The sequence below is a fragment of the Corvus kubaryi genome, unplaced genomic scaffold (assembly GCF_017639235.1).
Source record: "Corvus kubaryi isolate FWS band 111438036 unplaced genomic scaffold, C.kubaryi_AGA036_p1.0 76, whole genome shotgun sequence".
Lineage (NCBI taxonomy): Eukaryota > Metazoa > Chordata > Aves > Passeriformes > Corvidae > Corvus > Corvus kubaryi.
Genome location: NW_024582063.1, coordinates 14,687,795 through 14,711,919, shown reverse-complemented (window position 1 = coordinate 14,711,919; position 24,125 = coordinate 14,687,795). Strand labels below are relative to the sequence as shown.

Sequence of the window (24,125 nt, the reverse complement as noted above, 5' to 3'; positions counted from 1 at the left end):
CTGGCGGCTCCTGAGGAGGGGAGGAGGCGCGGGGAGGAGCGGTGGCTGCGTCCCCCCATTTAGCTGCGAGGGAGCGGGAGAAGCCGGGCGGCCGCCGGGGACCGCCGGAGGGGGGTGGGGGGAGCTACTGTCGCTGCGGCCGCCGCTCCCTGCTCCTCCTCCTCCGTGGCGCGCCCTCCACCCCGCCCTCTCCCCGCCCGGGACCGAGTCTGGTGGCCACAAAATGGCGGACGGGGAGCTGAACGTGGACAGCCTCATCACCCGGCTGCTGGAAGGTGAGCGGGGCGCCGCGGGGAGCCAGAGGGCACCGCCGCCGCTCCCCGCGGGAAGAGCCGGGGCTGCCGGTGCGGTGCGGGGCAAGCGGGGGCAGCTCCTTCCCTGCGCCGGCGGGCCCGGGGTGGCGGCCGGGAGCGGGCTCGGCGCGTCCCGCCGGTGCCCGGAGCCCCGGCCCTGCAGCCCCGCGGAGGGAGGAGGGGCTGGTGTGTGCGGGGGTGCCCGCCCTGTCTGGCTGCCTTCCTATTTAACAGAAAAAAAAAAAAAAAAAAAAAAAAAAAAAAAAGCCTCGTTTTCTATCTTCCCTTCTTCACCCCGCTGCAGCTGCCGGGCTGAGGGGCGAGCTGGGGACGCCTCGCTAGCTGAGCTCTTGAGCGGCCTTTTCACCCCCGCCCCTCCGGTCGGGTTGTAGTCACAGTCCTCCGTGTGTAAAATTACGTCTGCGAGCTGCGTTAGGTGTGGGGTTGTGTGTACGTGAGTGTCGGCGGGAGCAGAGGGATTTAGTGCGCTGACATTCCTCAGCGTGCCTACGGGGCAGTCTCCAGAAGTGGCTCTCGTGATGTAGGGTTTTGTGTGTATTAAATAGTGATTTTGCCCTTTAAAGTAACGAAGAAGCTGATTTATTGCCTGTTTTTGGAGAAGCTAGGGAATTACTGCTAGCGTTTTCCTTTTATTTAAGTTATGCCGTGAATGTTTAGTCTTCTTGGGCCTCTTCTCCCATTAGTCTTTCTTTCCACATTCAACAAATAGCTGGTATGCTGGAGGTGAGACGGGGGTACTTGCATGGGTATGCGCTGTTCATTTATTTGGTTGCTGTACTCCTTAGATAGTTGGGTCACATTGCAGAAGGCTTATAGAAAGAAATTTATGGAGCATGTATAGTTCGGGAAGTGAAACAAGTTTAGTAAGGCTGAGTTTTGTTCAGCCGAGTTACTACAAAGCAGCGGGTTTAGGGCTTTAAGGACTTGTTAGTAGCTTCTATCTCATCTTTTTCGATGTGAAAATTATGAGCAGCAAAATTAGTATTTAAAAATATATAAAGTCTTTGAACAGCTGTGCTTATATTCGTGATTTAAGGTGTATAGTGTAGTATGAAGAAACAGGTATCAGTTGAAGTTTCTCTTAGATTGCTAATGCAGATAAAACTCCCTTTTTCTGGATGTTGAAACCCAGATTAATAGGTAGGCTTTTAAGACTAAATAATAACCGAGTAAATGTTGACTTTTTAGGGCAGACTTTTTAGGGGGACATCAAGATACATATATATTTATGGTTCTGGGGTTTTTGAGACACTTTAAATAATATATCTGAAAGGTACTTGTTCCACAGTAGTGTAGTTATTTAAATATAGATAGCTTTAAGTGGAGGGGATTCTGCAGTGTTTTGGCATGCAACTTGTTGGCTTGTTCTGTTCCCTCTTAAATATTACTCTGCTTTTTTTTTTTTTTCTGAAGACTTTTAAAGACTGTATGTGTTCCATACAGTTTATATACGCCATAAATACTTGTGTTGCAACTCTGTAGCTTTTTGGGTTATGATTCTTACCTTGTCTTTGAGCAGCCTGTGCTTTTTGTCTTCCATAGTGCTTTAACCGTTAGAGATGTATGTATGTACAACTTCTGAACCAAGCCTTGCTTATAATTTTTCTTTGCTGTTTTTAACTGAGCAGAGATTAGGAAGATTTTTAAGGGGAATGGGGTGTTTTCTCTCTGCTTGTCATCTTCTAACAGTAGAGGAGTGTGTTGTACAACATCTTGTGTCTGAGACGTAATAGGTAATTCTTACAGGTTTTGTTTGAAAAAAATTGCAGCAATTAAAGGAACGCATTGTGTGTGGATTATTTTTCCTTTTTTACATCTTTTATTTGTTGCACTGCTGGCATATAGCATTCTAAGCTGTGGTTCAAACAGTAGTGTTCCACAATGAAGCTTTTTTTTTTTTTTTTTTTTTGTACAATTGGCAGCTCACATTCTGGAGCTCATGCTGTGTTGCTTAGCTGACCTGTTCTGGTAAAGTGAGTATGAATCCCTCCCCACGCTGGTTGCGCAGAAAAATATCTGTTGACTGTTATCTCCAGTTAAATTGTTCAAAGCAAGTTGTTTGGCTCCATTACTCACACTTCAACTTTGACTTAAAAGGATAAGGAAACATGGCTTTTGTGGTGTAAATGTAAGCACAGTGAAATAATAAGATGACGCTTTCATTAAATGTTGTCATGCAATATGTATTTAGTCCTTTTGGTTGCTTTAAGTGAAATGTATGGCTTTAAGTTTGAGTAACAGTCTACAATTGCCTCTCAGTGCCTGCTACACATAATTTTTCAGAGGTAGCAAATACGTATCAAAAGCCACAGCAGCCGGAAACTTCACTGCTGTCATTGGGTTGCTGGGTGGTGACACCTGTTTCTAGCCTGTGATACTAACTGTCAGGAGATCTTGCTCCTACTTTAATTAGGTTACTCTAACTGTTTTTATCCTTATTACTTCTAGTTTATATGACACATTAACTTGCCTTTTGTTCGGAGTTACCTACTTGGATTTTCTTTCTTCATGTTTAATTGTGATTTTGTTTTGGGGTTTTTTTTTTGAGATACCAATATGAACTGGCCTACAGCTGGGCTGCTTGGGAGAATTCATCAAGAACATCTTCCCAGTCCTCAAGGAGTGTGCCTGTATGCGTATCTTGAATGTACACTTACTTACTTTGGAGATCTTTTGAGTGCTGAAAGACAGATTGATTAACTCTTGAGTTAAATTTGGCGAGTTTCGTAAAGACTTACTTGAACCAGAGTGTGATGCATGTTGATTGTCTTCTAGGACACTAGCTTTTAATTTCCATGTTCTTTTGCACATACCAAGTTCTTATCCTCTTTTCATTGGTTAAGTGGTGAATTTAGGAATGGTAAGAGCTCTTTTTGAATTCACTTTCTCTTGCAATGTCTAGTACTTTGTCACTAGTTAGTGATATATAAATAACCACTCTTTGGAGGAAAGTAAAACTCAAGTGTATACATAAAGTCTGAACATAGCAATGCTTTCTTTTGTTTTGTCTCTGTCTACCAGGTACTGTCTACCAGATTTAAAGTAATTCCTGTTGCTTTACTAGAAGAATGAGGGAGATGCTGGTGCTCTGACATGTCTGCCTCACTATCTTGGAGACACTTTGACTTTTATTGTCTGTCATGAGTCAATCTGCAAAGACTTACAGGTCATTTAAACACAGAATTCCACAGCTTTGCTAGAAGACTTCTAGAGTGATAAGTGACCATGAAAGTGAATAAGCCAAATTTGTTTAAAGAGTGTTTCCTTCTTGTACTGGTATTCAGAATCACGGGGTAGGTTTAGCTGTGTTATGTTACAGTACGCAAAGATGATGGTCTTATTTTTGCTTCAGTGTGTGTACTTTTTTCGTGTTTTTATTTTTTCCTTCCTACCTTCCCAGCTATGCCATCTGGTGGATAGATTTTTTCCCAGTCCATTCTAGCTGTGGATAGCACAGGAATATGCGCACACACAAGACTGCCATGAGTACGTCAGATGTGGAATACAGAATCATAAAATGGTTTGAGTTGGAAGGAGCCTGTAAAGGTCACCTAGTCCAGCCCCTCTCCGGTGAGAGGCACAGCTTCAACTAGATCAGGTTGCTCAGAGCCCTGTCCAGTGTGACCTTGAATGTTTCCAGGAATGGAGCATCCACCACCTCTCTGGGCAACCTGTTCAGTGTTTCATCACTGTCATAGTAAAAAAATTTCATCCTTATATCTAGTCTTAATATTTTTTTTTTCAGTATAAATCCAGTCCCCTTGTCCTATCACAACAAGCCCTACTAAAAAGTCTGTTCTCATCTTTCTTATAAGCCCTCTTTAAGTATTGGAAGGCTGTAATTCAAGAGTCTTCTTGAATAATACTCTCCAATGTGAACAGAGAAATTTTTTTCTCAATGTAGTTTTTTCTCTTGGACTCTGCAACTGAAATTGCTAGTTGTGTTTTGCCTAATCTAGAAATACTATGTATCCCTATCTGGGATGTGCCCTGAAATTGGCAACAATGCTGAGCTAAATGGGCGCACTAGGTTCACATTTAAACCGGATTCTGAGCTACTTTAAATTTAGTGATGTGTGGAAAAGATTGCCTCTATATCAAAGCAAGTATACTGGAATAGGTGTAACCTTGACTTGTAAAGAGTGCTGTGAATGGTGTTAAGTAAGACTTTCATATTTCTTTTAGGGTGTTGGGCTTCCTGTACTGTCTGTTTCTTAAAATTTCTGCATGTAAGGCAACCCAGCTGGAATGAATCTCTGCTCTTTTAAATTTATAGGTGTCTGTCTTAGTAAACACTAGGGAGTTTACCATATGGAAGAGAGGCTGTATTTAGGGAAACCCAGACATAGAGTAACCTTAGGTACAAGATGGCTTTCTGCATTGAGGCTTCATTTATATTGCTGTACAAACAAATTTGCCTTGTCTAGGCGAGACTCCTTGCTTGCCTAAATCTAGCTAACCTAATCAAAATTACAATTTGAATTAATCTGACTGAACTTAATGTGGATCTTTTCTAAAACAAAATTATTTTGGGTGAGACTGAGGGCTACTAGTTCTGATAGTACCAATGCACCAAGGAAGCTAGGAAGTACTTACCCAAGAAGACAATTGTCAGACTACTAGTAGATGTAGAGAATGGTTATTGCTTCAATGTTCAGCTAAAAGGGTGATTTTTGTGATTGCCTTGGTGTTCTTACTGTGTCATGTGATGTCTTCTAAGAAAGCTGCAGGCTTCATTTTCTTGTGATTTCAGAGGCCTTACAGGTTGTGATAAACACAGAAATTTGAATGTAAGTTAACTTTTAAAATGAAAGTTAGATTTTAAATTCTTATGAAATAATTGAGATTTTTCCTTACTAGTTTTAAAGGGTATCGAGCATACTGGTCAAACATGCTATGGTCAATAACATATTTCTTATTTTGTTAGTGTCCTAACTAATTAATATATCCAGCCAGCCTGACGGTGTGGTATTATGATATGGTAGTAGTGCTTGCAGTTCCAGGCTCTGTAACTGATGCTGAAAAAGAGAGGCAGTTGTAGAGAAGAAAAATAGACATTATCGATCTCTTGCAAAACAGTGTAAACAAACCATGGTGATGAATCTTGAATAAACAAGAGTTATTACCTGGCTTGGTGTGAAATCACTGGATAATTTGTTACTAGAAAAAGAAACAAGAATAACTTTTAAAGGAGTGTCTTGCAAAGGATTTTTTTTAATATATATATTGTTAGTTTTTAAAGAGAGAAAGAAAATCGATGGTTTTGATGTTTTTCTAGGAGGGTAGGTATTGTATTAACCAGAGAGGAGGGACAGAAGAATTAAGTTTGTTTCTGGGTTTGTACAGCAGTGCAGATATCAGCTACTTCATCTTTAGCTTTAGAAGTGCATGACGAATTGAATGGTTGGCTTGAAAAAGTGCACTGGAGGCCAAGAGCCCAGCATCAGGCAATGTCTGCTGGGATTCTTTATTCTATCTGGCTATTTGGCCACTTGAAGGCTGCATGATTCAGTAACTGTTTCATTTAGATACTCTGCAGCACAGGTTTTACTTGAGTCGTTCAGTGTCCTGCTCACTGCGCAGCGAAATGATAGTGTAAAAGGAGAGAAACACTGTTCTAATTTAAGATAACTGTAACTATTAAGTATTAAAAGTTGTCTTAAATGCTCATTAGTTACCAAGAAAGGTAGGTATGTAACTTTTTTTTACAAGGGAAGAAAGCACCCTGCTAAACCTCAGACTGTGGAGAAGGCAGCATACTATATTTGGCTGTTACTCAGTAAGGTCAGATGCAGTACATAATGAAGGGGGATGTATAGGGGAATCTACTCTTAACTACAGCCTGAGGTGCCTCTAGATGTAGCAGGTATCTGGTTTATAATTTGAACATTGAAATGAACCTTCTGTTGTGTGATTTGTCTTAGTACACGGCCTAGGACATCTTAGTTTCACAGCACCATCTTTTCTGTGTTTTTTGGGGGTTTGGGGGGGGGGGCGGGGGGAAGGTATTTTGTGTTTGTTTGGTTTTTTTTTTTTATACCAAGCTTGATAGAAAGCTCTTTGTGTTTATATCCCATGTAACTGTATTGGTTAAGTACCAGAGACAGTGATGTTCAGAAGTTACACCAAGCTTTTTGTATCATAGCTTCAGTAACTTCTCTCTTTGGTACTTCTCAGAAGTTATGAAGTAACTTTGTAATTTACCTTTGCTTTCCTTGAATTTTAGGAATTTTATTAGTCCTGTTTTAGGGGAAAAGAAAGTCAGCCTTTGAGAAAGAAGCTAAAATTCTTTGTTTCATGAAATTTTTGTGCTAGGTTAGCTTTCCAAGTAGAGTAGGACAGGAATTGCTATCACTGTATAATACAGCTGTAGTGGTTTGGTCCAAAATACTCATTACTGTTTATCTGCTGAGAGATAAGAATTAGGAGAAATGCAAAGCAGGCACCAAACTTGAAAGAATATAAAGAATTTTATTAACAGACCTAAAAGAAGGAAAAAAAAAATTATACCACCTTCAGAACTCTCCTCCTCCTCCACCTTCCTCCCTTCTCCCACTGACAATGTGAAAAGACAACCCTTAAGATGTTCAGTCTGTTTACCAGTGCCATAATAACCTTGTTCAGTCCATTTAGAAAGAGAAGTCTCTTCTTGCTCATGCTGTGAAAACATTATCACAACGAGACAGCCGCCCACTTCCAAATATTGTTCAGTCCATTTAGGAAGAGGAGTCTCTCTGCCTGCATGAGTCCCTTCCCCCGACTTGCAGCTTGTTCAAGGTCACACACACACAGATAGCAATTGGTTTTCCTGCGTTCGAGGGTCCACTCTTGAAGTTTTTTGGGGTACAATTTTAAGGTTGAGCTGTTCAGAAACAAAAACAGAGGCCCTTCTCCTTCCCTGGGAGCAAAGGGTCTTCCTCATCTTCATTGTTAGGACTATCTCTGGGAGCATCTCTAGGAACTGAGGTTTTCTCCTTTCCCATTTGGAGCAAAAGTCCTCATCAGGTTCATCTCTAGGGACTGAGGTTTTCTCCTTTCCCGTTTGGAGCAAAAGTCCTCATCTGGTTCATCTCTCCCTGTCCAAACTTCTCATGAAATTACAGCTGCGTCAGCATCTGCCTATCTCAGCGCAGGTGCTTTTGCTCACGAGTTGAACACTCCACCCCCGATATCTTCATGGAATTACAACAGGATACTCTGATATATCATAGCTTCACAACAGAATTTCAGCTTTAAGCATCTCCTCTCTCTCTTCCCTCAGGTTTTCAGCTCTTCACAGCAATAAAAAGGGTTAATCTCACCTCGGCTTTGCAGCTGGAATGTTGAATTTTTCTCATCGCAGTGGAGAGGGGGGAGAGCCGAGCCGCTCCGGCTGCCCACGGCAAGGCAGTGGGGGGGGTTCCACGACTGGAACAGGTCCATCAGCTCCAGGATGGCTGTGGCCCGGCCCAGCCTGGCCCAAGCAGGGCCTGGCCAGGCCTGCTGGCCCCCACACGGGCCCCGCAGCCACCTGTGCCAGTGCCGGAAATGAGAGAGAGCTTGGGGGGAGTTTGCCTATTCTTAAATGTGGATCACAGAGGCGGTCACAACTTTAAGTGGCTTAGAGAATTGTCCATATTCAAACTGGCCAGCTGATAGGTTCTATCAGTTCCCAGAGGAAACTGTAAGCACCCCTTAGCAAGGACATCCCTTCCGGGACTATGCTTGCTAACCCATGACAACAGCATAGTGAGAGGCTTCTACCTTCTGTTTTGCTCGTTGCTTGAGTTTTAGGTTCAAGTGTACTTAAGCAAACAGTAAATACAGAACATGTGATCTTGTCCTTCAACATTGAATTCAGCAATTCTTGGAACCATGTATGATGCGGAATGACTGGGACATCAGTTAGTTTATGGAACTTCTATGTAAGAAAGCAGGTGGTCCATGAAAAGCTAAAGGAATGGGTAAAGGTTGGTATAGATAATGCATGTTTTCATGGGCTTACTGGGGCATTCCCTGAAGCAATTTTACATTCTTCTTCATGAGTATCAATTTTGCTGGATAGTATGTATTTTAAGAATGTAAATTCAAGTTTGGGTAGAACAACGCCACTTCATTGCTAGGGTTTTTTTTTTTTTCCCATTAAAGGCTTGGGCTGTCTCTTACTCTGCAGTGAATTTGTGTTTGATGTTAAATAAGCCTGCTAAAATGAGTTCACAGGCAATTGCTGTTCTTCAGCAAAATACTTAATGTCAAGGTCATCTGGTGAAGGCAATTTTAGAAAGATTTTAAGGTTACTTGGATATAAAAGCACAGTTTTTCAGGAAAAGTAACTCCCTAGAAGACTGATTGTTTTATTTTTAGTGGGAAATTTGGGTGATGTATGGTAGGAAGGGTACAGGGCTTTGCTGGGTACACTGCAGAAGAGCTGTGTATTCAGCAATATGTTCCTGCTGAATTGAGCAAAGCTCTAACGGGTTCATTTATATTATTGTTGTCCACCAGTGTAACTCGTGAATGAGAGCCATTCTAAGCTTAGTTCTGTCACAGCAGTTCTGAAAGTTTAAAACTTGTGTTGCTGGCTTAACTCTGTTTAGCTGCAAGGTAGGGAGTGGCCGCTTCTGGATGGCAGCTGAACAAGTTAAATAACAGAAGATATTTTGAGGGAATAGAAGTTTCGCTTTCAAAATTGAGAGCTGCTTTTAAAACCCAGTATAGGATTCCTGACTTAAACTCACAAAAGTATGTAATTTGGATGTTAAAAATACTGAGAGCAGATAACTTCAGAACGTGCTTCCAAAATCAGTGTGAGAACTGCTTGTTTTTTTTCCCAAGTCATAGGTAATGCCACCTTTAACTTCCAAATCTGTTCTGCTCCTACTACTGGCAGGCTGTTCAACATTTGCCAAATACTCCAAAGTACTTTTAAGTACAAAGAAAAAAAGTTAAATGTTGGAACTGTTAATCACCAACGATTACACATGCCACAGAATGGGGGGGGAGTGTAAGCTCAAGGGAGTTGCTTGTGCGCAATTTGTAAAATTGCATGCTTGCAATCTTGTGTTGTAGTTTGGGGTTTTTTTTTTTTTAGATCTGCTCTGGCAAAATAGATTCCTAAAGCCATGATTTCAGAAATAAGCTTGACTGCAGGTACTGTGAAAAGAAGCAGAACCAGCTGCTTATTCTTTCACTAGCCCTAGCTCAAGTTCACAGAGGATGTAGTCTTCAACTTGGGGAACTGTTTAGATTACACTTTTGATTTGTTGTGTCTTTGTTCTAGAAAGAAAATATCAGTTCACTGATGCAGTTTACTGTGTGGCTACTGTGTGGCCACATAAATGCCTGTCTGCAAAAAAAAAGGAGAGTATAGAGAAAGGAGAGTGCTTATTAGCAATAATGCTGACCCAATTCTTTATGATACTAGGGAGGAGTCTCTGGGTTTTTATGTTATGGTAAAATTGTCAGTGTTACGTCTAGTAGGCGGGGTGCTGCAATCTTGGAGACCAACACCATGTAAATGCTTAGGGTAGCTGTGCATACCACAGCTGACTTAGTAATTGAAGAAACTACTAGTGATGGCACAAAATGAGCAACTTAGTTGCTTAGAGAAAGGCACACCAGAAGCTGTATGACAGAACAGGTTAAATAGATTTTTTTCCATTTCATGAAAGGCTATGGAAAGAAGCTATGTAAGTGGCACTTCCAACAGCCTATTTTTGACCCACTTTCCTTTTTCTTTCCAGTGTTGGCTTACATAATCTACTACTCTCTGGCATGAGTTTGGAGGGATTAAAAAAAATATGTTCTTTTTTGTCGAAGTTTTTCTTACCTGCAGCTGTGCAGCTCATGTCTTAGATTGCTAATTACTGTTACTGGACTTCTTAAGGTTGCTTATAAAAGATTGTGTAGATGCAGAGATTATTCTAGTATCAATTATAGCAGCTTTTGGATGACTATAGGATCTGTTGTGCTAAAATAAGTCTCAGTATTCAATGCATATATTTGCTTTTATTTCTTTTAATTCCCTGCTATGTCACTCTGCTTGAAGCTCACTTCAGGAAAGGCTTGTTCTGTCAAAGCACTATGCACATGTTTTTGTGTATTTCAACAGGAATTGCTGTCCCTACTGTCCATATCGAAAGGCTAATTTATGTAAATCAAAGCTTGTTTACAGCCTCTGCATTTTAGATTAAAGAGAATTAATTTACCTTAAATGTTGATACGGTATTTCTGCTCTGGGTAACTGTCAGCCGTTAAAAATGGTGGTTTTCCAAATGCTGTTAAAGGCTTTTTGTGAGCTCCAGATTTTGCAATGTGTGAAGCTATGACTTGAGTGGTTAGCTATAGTAATTTGTAAATGAGTATGAAAAACATCTCTTACACTCTTGATCTGGTTCTTAGAACCTCCCCTTCAATCTGTTCTTGGGGATTTGGCTTTTGAAAAACTAAATGCAGTGTTGTTTACAGTACATACAAGGCTCAGTTTAGTCAGGGGAACTTGAACAAAATTCTAGTTGTACTGTAAGCTGCTGAAATAAGTGCTTAGTCGTACTTGTACCACAGCTGTGGCACATCTGTTCCAGATGACTACTTGGCAAACCTTTCAGTGTCTTTGTGAATCCAGTGAAGTGCTGAGGCTTTCAGGGTCACAGGAGCCTCTCATTTTTCAATATGTAGTACCCTTTTTGCTGATCAGTGAACTGTGGGAGAAAACTGCTTTTATCTTAACTAGTATTGATGATTATTCGTCATGAAGCCCCAGGTTTTGTATTACTTCAAATGTAACTGAACTTATGTGTTTTCTCTGGGGCTGGGGACTGTTTGGGTGGAGAGTGCCTTGGCAAAGGTGCGAGGGCTCAGATCTGCACCCTTCCCAAAGGATGGAAGTGACTGATCATCAGGTGTGTGTTGCCTCCTCTTCTGAGAGTGATACACCTGTCAGAGTTGTAGAAGTGTCTCTTAGCCTGGAAAATCTGAAGTGAGGTAATAAGTTACTTGGTTGATTTGTCTGTTGAGGACTTGCAGCATTTAGGGCTTTACTGTTAGAAGTAAAGAGCTAGCATCAAGGCACTGACTGGCGGTTAATTATGAAGTCAGGAGCTGCATGTTCACTGTGTCTTCTCATGAAAAAATTCAGCACCACTCAAAGCATCAATCCTATAAAGCAAATGTTCCAAGTTTAAACCTCCATGTGAGTTTCAAAGGGAGCTAAAGGCTGGTGTTGTAAGAAATATTGACTGAATCCAAGTTATTTTAAGTATTTTGGGTGCCCTACATGAACTGTTACCTCAATTTTGATCTCAATGCTTAGTCTGGTGCTGCTTCTGGTAACATTGATGTTCTACATAGCGGGCTTTCCCAGGTTTGAGTTCCAAAACTAGAGTGGATATAATAAGTGTGCAGTTCCACTTCTTAGTTTTGATCTGTATGAAATGGCATAATTCTGGTGTTGGAAAACATAATGACAGTAGTTAAATACAGAAGAGAATGTCATTGTTTATGGTTAAAAGAATCCACTGTCTGTAGTGGGAAGACATGACTGGAAAGCTGGTTGTGCTGCATGGCTCTTTGGTGTGACTTTTTTGCAAGCTATGGGTCTAAAATAGAGCAATTGTTTAATTAAAATTATAGCCATTGTAATATGAAGACTCTGCTTGTTCAGGTGGGAGCTTATGTATAAAGGCAGTTCATTGTGCCTATTAAAAGGAGTTTCAGGTCTCCGAAGGGGATCGTTATAAGCTATTGGAACGTAAGCGTTTGAAATGAAGTTCATTGGAACATTTTGGTACCTCACAAATTGGATAGTCACGTCCTGTACAAAGCTGTCAAGCTTGAGTTTTCTGGGGTTTTTTGCTAGTAATGGGGCTGAAGATGTGCCTGTAAGAACATTGCTCAGATGTTTGAGGTGTGATGAAATGGAAGCCTGTAGGCATATATTGCTTGCAAGCCGCCTTGATTATTTCTGACTTTGTATTCTTCTAATAGGTAACTCAACATCTTAATGCATGAAAAATAACAACATGAAAAGTGTTACTAAAACGCTGTTTGTTTTCTCAAGTATAGGTGAAATCTTAATTAGCAAGAGCAATGTGACTTACCATGTGTTAACTATCACCTGGTAGTGATTCAGAGCTTCACTGAAAGAAGTCCCATATGCCTCAGCCTTTTTCTTGTGAGGTTCTAATGAGCTAAGCATTTCCAATATATCCTCAACTTCAGGTAGACTGTTCTTTCTGCTGCTTTGGCACTCAGACTAGCTGTCCCAGGATCTAATTTCACATCTCTTCCCTGCTTTTGAAAACCACTATTCAGTTCTGCCTTTTCACACATCCCCATGACTACTTCCTAACTTCTGTTTAATGCATGTCTGGTGTTTATTAGAAATAAATATTTATAGCACTGTGTTGGCCTGGTCACATGTGCACTTACACTGGGACAAGTATGCAGTGATAACCAGAGCAGAGCTTTTTGAGCTTAACACTTTGGACTGTAGTACTAGGTGACCTAGGACAAACCGTTTTCCCTCCTTTCTTCCTCATTGCACAATGTAGATAATGCTACGTGTAATTATAGTGATCTCCTATATAAAGTAGGTTTTCTAGGAACTAAGCAGAAATAAAAGGAAAAGGTTGTGTTAATTTAAAAAAGAAGTTGCAAGCTTACTCTTCTGTTTCGGAGAGAATAAGTAGGTGACCTAGGAATTTGCTGTGCATGAAAAACTAGTTTTTGCTCTTCTGTTCACAAATTTATTAGACTAACTGAAGTTGCAGCTAAAATTTTTATGGAGTAGTGTCTTACTGTGCTTGAATTTGAAAGCATTTGGATTCGAGCTGCGGAAGTTTCATACTACTTTCCCTTGTAGGTACTACCATGGTTTAATGCTGAATGTTCTTTTCATCTAAAACAGATGGCAGGACAGGATGTTCGCCTGTGGTAGACAGCAATAGATTCTGGCTTATTACTTTGAACTCTGAAGTTTGGTTTATGCTGAGATGCAAGACTGAACTGGATCAGCCGAAGTGAAGACACATTTGTTCTATTTTGCTGCCTCATTAAAGACACATTAAAGCCTCTGACAGAGGAATCATACAGATACTTGTAGAAAGAAGCAGCTGCAGATAAACTTGCCAGAGGATATTGGTTGGAGTGCAGTGACATGAGAATGCTTTTGAAAACTTATGCTAAATATAGGTCTTGAGTACCTGACTTACAGGTTTTGTGAATTCAATTTCATTCTAATTAGAATGTTCTTGGCTGTAAAGGTTTCAGTTATTTAAGAGCCATTATATATGAAAGTTTCATATGTAGTTTTAGTGTGATGTTCCTGAAAGCAGCTGGAAGTGTAAACATAATCATGCCTATGATTTTTTCTTTGTATTTAACTAGTCCTGTTGAACTTAACAGTCCTAAAGAAGTTTACCTTGTGCTAATGCAGAAATGTTTTCAGGTTTTCCATTCTCAAGATTCTTCTTGAGAATTTTGTGAATTTCTTGAGTATTTTGTGAATACTCTAGCATAAAAGGGATTGTTAAATTAAATACTTCTTAGAATTGCTATTTATACAGATATGGACAAAAGCACAGCTTAAATTGTTCTCTTCTGAGAACCTGGATGCATAAAGATCTTTAAGCACAGATTACACAGTATCAGAGATTAATTTTACAATTCATTGGACAGCATAATTCCAAGGTATTTGGTACGTATGTGGAATGTGATGCTGGCTTTTTGTCAAATACAGGTTTTAAGTACAGATCATCTGCATTTAGCTATTGCTGTATATCTGTGTGGTAGTTACCTTGAACTGTTAAATATCTCATTTCAGTACGAGGATGTCGTCCTGGGAAGATTGTTCAGATGACCGAAGCAGAAGTTCGGGGCTTGTGCATAAAATCACGGGAAATATTTCTTAGCCAGCCTATTCTTCTGGAACTAGAGGCACCTCTGAAAATTTGTGGTATGTAAACTTGATATGTATGTGTTTTATGTAGGTGTTTTAATCTAGTTCTATGGTCGGGGGATTGGAAGAATACTGAGACAGGCAAATGATCTTGAGATTAGAGGGAGGTCTTCAAAATCTTCAATTTAGATTGGATTAAGTGAGGGCTGCTTGTGCCCTCATGTAGTAGAAATTTTGCAACCTGTCCCTTGCTTGCACAGAGCTGCTGCACTTCTGATCACTATTTCAGAAAGCAGTTAGGTGCTTTTAAAAAACTCAAATGTTGCATGTTGCAGTTGCTCACTTCAAAGCATCAACAAAACAAAGGCCTTGTGAAATGAAACACTTAAAAAATTGAAAGCGTTGTTAGTCTTTCAATTGGGAGAGTAAAACAGAATGGAGAATATTAAATTAGGTTTAGTTACCATGTAACAAATTCCTTGTGCTTCACAAGTTTTAGCAAACATCAGTATTACTAAAAAACACAAAACTAAAACATGGGTGTTTTTTACCTTGCTAAGCCGTTATAAGATGCTAGACTTCTTCTGAAGTACACTGTAACTACAAGCTTGTAGAAAATGTTTAAAAAGTGTTGTAAATACCAGACTGTAATCATCCTTCAACTTGCTTGTTAACAATAGGCAATGTCTTTGAAAGCTTAGTATTCCTTGAATTAGACTTGTTAAAGTGTCATAATATTAAAGGGGAAACACTCTTTGTATTCGTTACTTCTTACATCCTCAAACATAGATTAGCTTCTTCCTGGCAGATGCAATGTCTGCAATGTTTCTTACATTAAGAGAGGATATTACCAATTAAAAAAGCCAAAACCCAAAATAAAACAGCCAAACCCACAAACAAACCACTAATGGCAAAGTCATTTTTAAATGACTAATTGCTTGGTAGGGTGGGGAGGAAAAACCAGCCCAGCTAGCCTAATGACATAAAGTTGAAGGTAAAGTGCAGCTTTATCACATTGTGTTTTCTTTAGACTTTTCACTGTAGTATAGTCTTATTGCATTCCTAGATGAAGAAAACATGGAAACTCAGGTAGATTGTACATAAGTCAAGGTCTGCAAAGAATAATCGGCCTACTTCAAAGTTAGCTTTTCCTCATCTGCTTAAATGGAGGCAATTGAAAGCATTGTTAGGTGTGCAATAATAGGGTAGCCAATGCACAGTTAAATAGGGCATTTGTTATCTTTAAATCGGATTCCAAACACAGTGAAAGCACCAGGAAGTGTCAGGTGCATCTAAATTTAATATTAGAACAATTGTCAAAGCTGCATTTCGATAAAAGTGAAAGAAAGATGATTGCTTTCACCAAAAGCAAAAGATGCAGCTGGTACTGCTTTGAACTATTATTTTAGTGTGTTCAGGCAATGCCTGAGGAACCATTATAGGATTGTCTTGTCTTACAATCAAGTCAGTTCAAAATAAGCTCTACATCTTCAATTGGCTGTGTTTTAATGTAAGATGAAAGGTGCTCTTATGTAAATGTCCATTTTAAAATAGATGTGGTTTTTAACATAAGTCTTTATATCTGGCAGACTTCAACTTCTGCTCACACGAAGCTGTATTTTAAAATGCTAAGTGCCTTGAATGGAATGGTAAATGCCTTGGTCCCTTTATAAAATCGTTTCTGTAAAATGTTTTTACCCATTAAGTGCATTTGTCCCTTTGGTGCACGTGTGTAACTGAAAGTAGTTATAGACAACACAATGATAGTATTTTCTGTAGTGTGTTTACTTGGTAGTTAATTCTGTTAGTGCTGGAGTCTGGGGATTTGATAACATGGTTCTGGAACCCTAGACTCAGCACAGAAATGATTCGTTGAGGAGTCTTCTGGTTTTGTCAGGCTGTGACCTGGAGACTTCTAAATATCAATTAGAATACGAATCATTCTTGTTGCAACATATGTTTGAAAAAGATTTTAGACAGTGAAGCTTCAAGTTGTCTGAAATTGAGTAGTAGATATTGATCACCTTCATTAGAAGAAAATTGGAAAGTGATTCTTCTCCCCGAGTGAGAAATAGTTATGGAAGAGTGCTGCCTAAAGGAAGAAGTACTGCATTTTTCATGGAAAGTTTAAAGGAATGTAATATAGCATGTATTCTTCTTACCACTGTATGCTTTAAGAATTGAACCAGGGAGCATACAGGTTTGGGAACCTTTTTTTTTTTTTTTTTTTTTTTTAGGGTGAAAAAAGTTGTGTGGGTTGTTCTTTTTCCTCTTTTGAGGCCATAGTAGCTCGTGCTCTACTGGAAAATAACTCTGGTGAGCAAAGTCAAGATTTTGCCACTGAACTAGCAGCAATAGTGAAAATACATTTATGTAGTGCTTAGTGTACAGTACCAGGAGGTACTGAATCTAAATAGCATACAGCTTGTACTGAAGGCTTTTGGCATATCTGTTTTGCATCCAGTCACTCTGGTAATGAGTTTTCCAGTCAGCTGGAATATGCTGCATGTGTGCTGCAAGTTACTGTAGAGCCACTTTTGCATCTTCACCCGTGGGGACAGCTCATGGATAGTTCAGCTTTGGCTGCTCTGATGTGATACAGTGTGGTGGTATAATTGCCACACAGAGCTGTTCTGTGGAAAGCCTAGTTAATTTTAAAGCTGGAAGTGTGAAGAGTAGCATGACAGGTATTTTTCCTAAGAACAAGCTGTAGGGTTGAGTATCTTGTAAGGGATGGCAGTCTTTGAGTCTCTGTATTGCTTGTTATGTGCGTCAAAGGAAGATTTAGCCTAAATGCTGGGGGATGGGATTCTTAGTACAGCACTGTTATGGGAATTGACCTTTGAAGTAAGTGTGCTTTGCCATCACAATGTTCAGTTTCTCTCCAGTCTGTTTGAATTCTTTCTGATCTGTTTTTGCAGTAAATAATGTGACTTTTTCCTGATACAGTTGCTTCCTGGTCATATACCTGTTCAATTAGAGGTTTTTTTTCTAACTTTGTTTTAATTTATACAAGTTAAGGCTTGGTTAGAAAGCTTATGCTTTATTGTAAAGACTTCTGTAGCTTTTGGGTTTCAGATTGACTTCATACCTGACATAGCAGTTCTGCAGATATGGCAAGTTATTTATATCCTGTGAGTACTTCAGCTTTTTAATGCTAGCATGGTTCTTACCTTTGTGATGCATATTGCCACTTTTTGAAGGTAATATTAGTGCCTTTTTTAAGATCACTGTTCACTGAATAAAAACTTAACTAGCTGGCTTAAGTTCTTGACTTGTGTAAGTCTTTATGTTGTTGCACTAATCTTCAGTAAACATTTTGTTTTTATTCAGGTGATATCCATGGTCAGTATACAGACTTGCTTCGATTATTTGAATATGGAGGATTCCCACCAGAAGCTAATTATCTTTTCCTTGGAGATTATGTAGACAGAGGCAAACAGTCTCTGGAAACGATTTGCCTATTACTGGCATATAAAATCAAGTACCCGGAAAACTTCTTTCTCCTAAGAGGAAATCATGAGTGTGCGAGCATCAATCGAATCTATGGATTTTATGATGAATGTAAGAAAAATACTATTTTTGAAAGACTGTAACAGACTAATACTGTGTTTTGGAAACACTTGTAGTAGTGACTCTTGTATTGCAAGAGTTTCAATATTCTGTGAACCTGCTTTGAAACTTTCTAAAAATACTTTCCAGCCAAGGTTAAAGTCACTCTGGAGCATTACTGTTTTTTCTTCTACTGTCCTTGAAATGCTGTTGTAAGAGATTGAGACCTAAGTATGCTAACAGAAATAAAACCCTATGAAGACAGTTTGCTAACATTTTTGTTCAGGCTGTGATATGTATTACAGGTTGGCTTTAACAAAACAGCTTTCTCTTCCTAATGTCACACACTGTTCTCGTAGGCAAGCGGAGGTTTAACATTAAGCTGTGGAAGACCTTCACAGACTGTTTTAACTGTCTGCCTATTGCAGCCATTGTGGATGAGAAGATCTTCTGTTGTCATGGAGGTAAGCTAATGGCTTCTTTTAAAGGCTGTGTCTCAACTGATTTTGGGTTAATGCTATACCAAAATGGAGTGTGGCTGTGCATACCTGATATTTAGCTGGAGATATTTAACCTTGTATTGTCTGTAAAGGTCACGCTTTTCTGTGCGCTTGTCAGTAGACAGGTGTCATTCTTAATGATACATGTGGCCCTCTTGTGCCTGAGGGGAAGTGCATCTGTAAGTATTCCCTCAGTGTATCTCTCTGAAGGATACTTTATGCTAGAATTATTGCCTAATTTGCCACATGAGCTGTTACTGTATATCAGTGCAGCCTTAGCTAACACTAGCATCCCCAGCAGTGAAGAATGGCTTTCACAAGTAACCTTGGCTCTCTACTTTTGGGTCTATACTTTTGGCCTGTTTTCACAACACTTTCGTGGAGGGGACCTCTGAGGTTACACAGTCAAGCCTGCAGCCTGAAGCAAGACATTTGTTAACATTGGAATGGACATGGCTTGCATGGACTCCATAAAGCCTTTGCTGCTAGACAGTCTGCATTCCATGGGTACCTGTCCCAGTGCTGCTCTGTTCTTGTACTGAAAAAAGTGTTTGGTGTTGATCTGACTGAGGGCTGTGACTTGTCTGAATACTGGAACTTACTTGGGCTCTCTTCTTTGTAGAACAGGCCTCCCCATGATTTTACAGGCAGTGATGCTTAACTGGTTTTCAGAAGCTTGCAGTGTCAAACAGTTGTCAAGAATTTGAAATTACTTGTAGTAGGAGCCATCCTGCCATTTTGCAGCTGTATTTGCAACTGCCTCCATTAATAAGCCTTGCACTGAGTGATCTAGGAATGGTTTGGTAGGTGTCACACCTGTGTTGCCAGTGAAATGGAAATTAGTGGAAATGAAAGCACTGCAGAAACATCTAGTTTGAACACCTCCCTTTGGAATTAGAAACAGTGTTTGCCCCAGATTTCCTGAGCAGACTCTTCCAGACTTCATGAGGTTCTGTTGATGGCTGCCATCCTGCCTTTATTAATTACAGGTATCAATGCAAGATATGCCTGTATGGAATGTGCTTTAAAAATGATCTGGAGTATTCTTGCATCTTGTATTGAAAGCTTCTGCCTTTAATGCCTGCTAGAGAAAGCTAACGGAGTTGTACACATAATATGCTCTGAGATGTTAAGTCCCTGTAAAAACATAATTAATGCAGTAATACAGTTCGGTCTGCCAGCCTCTGGGTAGCATTGACATGTTAAAATACTTCTTTTTTTACAGCTCATCTTTTAATCTAGTTCTCAAGCAGTGTGGTGGTGGGTTTTTTTTGAGAACTGATACCTATCTTAAAGACTAGATCTCATAGTTTTAAGAATGAGATATAAAGTCACTTCTGCACCTAGGTAGACAAGTATCAGTGGCTAAAAACCCATGTAATAAATTTGCCTCCAAACCAGCATGTAAAAGAATTACTGTTTTACTATCAACATATGTTTTTGAATTTTGGGGGGATTTTTGGAAAACAGTGAAGGAATAGCAACAAAATACTGTAGTGTTTCAGGCAAACATTTAAGTTTAGGTGGAAGATAATCAAAGCAGCTTAGCAGGTAGAGCAGAATGCTATGACAAAACTGGTAGTTTTGTGTGTATGCATTTTGAGACCTGCACTATGAGAAAGAAGCCTTGAGAGCTATTTTTCAAGAAAAAAGATTTAAAGTTTCATTGTAATTGGGGGGGTGGGAATTAAGTTTTCCTAATTGACTAAAGAAGAGGTTATTTTGTGCGTAGTATGCTTTAAGGATCCTCTTAGGAAAAAGCAGTATTTACTTCCTTACTCATTGCTAATTGCCCCTTAAACTTGTACGGGCTTAGTCTGTAACTGAAATTATTGTCAGTCAACTGATCTGCAGCTGTGAAGTAAAGTGAAAAGGTTACTAATGTGCTGTGTGCTCCTAATAAATGGAAGTGGACCTTCAGCACAGAAATAAGTTTTGCCCTTTTTCCACTCTTCTCCAGTCCTATCCAAACTGCGTTCCAGATCCAATGAAGTAATGGACTGTCAACGCCTTTTCATGATGTTACTACTCTAATAGACACTGAGGCAGCAACACAAACCATTCAACTCTGCTGGAGGTTGAAGCTAGCATGTAGATATAAGGTAGGTGCCTTTTTTACTATATTGCGCATTTTTGCATAGTTTATTTTAAAAATATTGTCCTCTGGGATATAATAAAACTTTGCAAAACCGCATAACATAGTAAAACAAAAGGCACCTAACTTCAACCCCTAGTAGTAGGCTATCTACAATAGCTTCATATCCTGAGTCATCTCTTTTACCTAAACTTTTCTGGGCATCTGTTTTGAGTTATCCATTTTACAGTATAACTCAAACCACTCTTGCTATCCCTGTCTCTAAAAGTTCATGCTACTGAAAAGATCTTTCATCGTATCTTTTCCATCACCTCCCTCTCTTCCCATGTTCCTCATACATCTCATACATAATTTGTCCTTTTTTTAAGGCTGTCCTCTCAACTAACTTCTGACTTTACTCTTTATCTCACTTCATTAAAGCTTATTCCATAACCATTCCTGACTTCTTCCTTTTTTCTCTGCATTGTATTCTGTACAGCTTTGGTCCTCTTATCTATGACACCACTCTCTAGCTCTGATCTTTAGAGAACTTACATGATTAGTTTCAAGTTTCTATAAATGAAGTCCATATTGCAGTGTCATATTGATGGAATACATTGGTCTTACCACATTGGATTTAAGCTCTGAGATGGGAGTTGTGTTTGTACAGTAAAATACTGCATTTATGTAGTATTTTCAGGCTCTGGAATTTTGTTTTTCTTGTGGCATTAATGACAATGAAATGGATGTTGATGTTTAACTCTACTTGATTTACATAGTATTCAAAGATTACACAATAAAGTCAGTACCCATCGCACTTACTTTACCAATTCTGCCCAGTCAGAGTAGTTCAAATCAAATTTGATGAGTCTGCCAGGAGTAATGACAATTTTTTTCTGTTTTCCCTTAGGGGAGAGGTGGTCTTATGCTTCAAAAAGATAGGGTACTAAGTAAATTGAAAGATTATTTATTCTGTGCTTAGCTGTTGTGACAAAACAACTTAATAGTATACTTTTAGTACGCTGTAGGTTTACAGCAATCACTGTAGTGGCAGCAGCTTTAGAGTGAGCTTTAGCTTGTGTTTGCATTCTTATATCGTTCATTTAACAATGATCATGTAGGACTTTTCTCTGTAGGTATGAATTTGAGACATTAGCCATTTCTTTTTGTGCAGGGGGAGTTAGGAAAATACTTGGGAAAAGAAATGGTTGCAAAGAAGTCTGCAAACCTGCAGGCAATTCTGTAGGGTTTTGTTATTTTACAGTAGTGTAAAATAGCACAAAAATCGACAGCCACGGGGCTGAGACATGGTTTGTAATAACATTTGCTTTTAAAGAATCATAGAGTGCTTTGAGTTGGAAGGCACCTTAAAAATCACCTAGTTCCAATGACCCTGCTGTGGGCAAGGAACCTTCCCCTAGACCAGGAAGCTCAGTTCCATCCAGCCTGGCCTTGAACACTTCCAGGGATTAAAGATGTATTTTGGGTGCAGCCTGAAATGCTGAGAGCTGTAACGTCATAGAAAGTCACAAACTAGTTGTGCTTATTTCACTGAGACTGCCCCTTACAATCTCTGGGTATGGTGCTGAGTGCTAATGTAATGTGTGTGCAAATAGATCAGATCTGGGGAAGGGGAAGTGATACATTCAGTACAGTTTAAAAGCTGTTTGTCTACTTGAATTTACATTATTATTCCTGTATTGCTGTGTTTATAGACTTGACTAATACTCCCTTTAAGTAGTTCACTGTCAGATTTCTGCTGTCCTTGCAACCTCAAGGTAATAGCATAGACAGCTTTAGCAAGCTGATGATGATAGAAGGCTTTTACCATAAGACTGCTTCAACAAAAATAATCTAAAATCTTCATGCTTGAAGAAAAGTTCCTCAAGTCTGTATCAAATGCTTTGGTTCCTGTCAGATATCATTGTTCTTGTAACATACACATTGCCACTGTGCAAACTAGCTGAAATTATTTTACATGGTGACCCCTTTCCAATGACAACTTTCTTCTGTCCTGTTCAGAGTTCTGGACTGAGTCAAATGGATATGGTTTGTTAACATGAAATATGTTTCATCACAAATTAGGTCTTCATGTTCTATTTTCAAATTTGCAGCTTTCTTAATTAGATACCTTGGCCTAAGTCATTTAAGACACCTACGACCCTTATTTAAGGACATGTTAAGATGCTAGGGCATTTAGTAGGCTCTCTTTTATGCCTGTATGCCCCAAGCAGAGGAGCTTTAGGGTGTGTAAACTCTTCAAAGGGTGGCTTTGGAATTCCGTGCTTTAGTTGCAATTAGTTGTAATTGCATGTTAATGGCTAAACTGTAGAAAGATAGCTGTGTCTGTACTAAGTGATTTTTTTTTTTTTTTTGAGTAATCAAAGTACTGTGATTTTATAATTGACTTAAGCAGCTGAGCTACAGTAGATGACAACTTCCATGGCTAAAAGGATGGTAATTAGAACCCCTTGCTAATTTCACTTGCGTTATTCTCTGTCCCTCTATTCAGCAACGTAATTGTCTTATAGCAAACTGCCTTTTGTTTATGTTGCAGTGGAAACAATGGATGCAGTGTGCCTTTGAACCTCAAACCTTGTGTTCTCTGGAACCCTTTCCACAGGTAAAATGTGTATATGAGTCACTTGTTTTCTTGTACTTTTACAGGACTGTCTCCAGATCTCCAGTCAATGGAGCAGATCCGGAGAATTATGAGACCTACAGATGTTCCTGACACAGGTGAGTGACATGGAATTTACTGTAAATAGGTCTTAATGGTGAAACAGGTTTGATCAATTTCTGTGCAAGCAACGTAGTGACTTAACACAGCCTCTGTTCATAGTACAGTATTCCTTGGTGCCTGTGTAGGGTGTGAGTCTTGTTCCTCATGGTGGCTATGTTGTTGGATATGTTCAAAGCTGTTGTATGTGTTGTTGTTGTTTGTCATAACAGAGTAGGGTATGTTTTTCAAGTTTGGATACATTATTCACAAGTTTCCCTAAAAACATCTTAGAAATCTAATGAAAGATATAGGAAACTGAATAGCTAGTCCCCTTGCCTTGGCTGGGCACACACAAATCTTTTACTCTTTCCAATAACATAACTGTTCAAAGCTTCCTGAGTGTTGAAGTATCTGGGATTCTCTTTATTTGTCTCCTTCCTCTTTAATTTTGAGAAGTACAGCTCTTACTTCACTGCAGTTGGGATTTCAATTGCATCTATCAATGTATTAGTTGTGAAATTTTCTTCTGATAGGTTGTTGTTCTGTTTATAAATGTTGGGTGCAAATTGCTAGTGGTTTCTGTGCAATGTTCTTTTGAATGGTTTAATCAATCTTGCTCAGTGTCTCATTTATTACAGATTTTTTACTAGTGGATTGAGAAGACTATTGAGCAGTACAATGGGATAGTTTTTAAAGTGATGATTTCAACAGTGGTCTGAAATTAACTTTGAGAGGGAGATACAAGATCTAAATCTTTTTTTAAACAAGTTACAATTACAGTTAAACTTTGTAGTAGAAGAATTCTGTTTCCTATAATGTTCCTTAATATTGATGCATGGTAGTAATTCAGGGACTAATGTTAATATATCTACTGTCCCTTAAACAACACCACTTCTGTGCAAGCCAGTATATACAGTCCTGACAGTGAGAAGCATTGTAGACTGGTGAATGGTTGTTTTGGGAGTATAAATTACTACACTGCTTGTCCTTTTATGCTACTTATTCACTCAATGCATAACCAAATAAATGTCAGTACAAGCAAGCCAATCTTTGCATAGATCAGCGTTACCAGAAAAGATGGTTCTAT

The 24,125-nt window shown here is 39.3% G+C and overlaps 1 protein-coding gene across 1 annotated transcript in view; it reads left to right on the top strand.

Moving 5' to 3' along the window:
• The first annotated feature begins 23 nt into the window (after positions 1 to 23).
• The window catches only part of PPP1CB (protein phosphatase 1 catalytic subunit beta), a 30,927-nt gene continuing 6,825 nt past the window's right edge, over positions 24 to 24,125 (top strand). Inside the window, exons 1-5 of the mRNA XM_042051521.1 lie at positions 24 to 275; positions 14,116 to 14,247; positions 17,524 to 17,754; positions 18,102 to 18,206; positions 22,984 to 23,055. Coding sequence (XP_041907455.1) covers positions 224 to 275; positions 14,116 to 14,247; positions 17,524 to 17,754; positions 18,102 to 18,206; positions 22,984 to 23,055 — 592 coding nt within the window. The 5' untranslated portion in view covers positions 24 to 223. The remainder of the gene's footprint in view (positions 276 to 14,115; positions 14,248 to 17,523; positions 17,755 to 18,101; positions 18,207 to 22,983; positions 23,056 to 24,125) is intronic.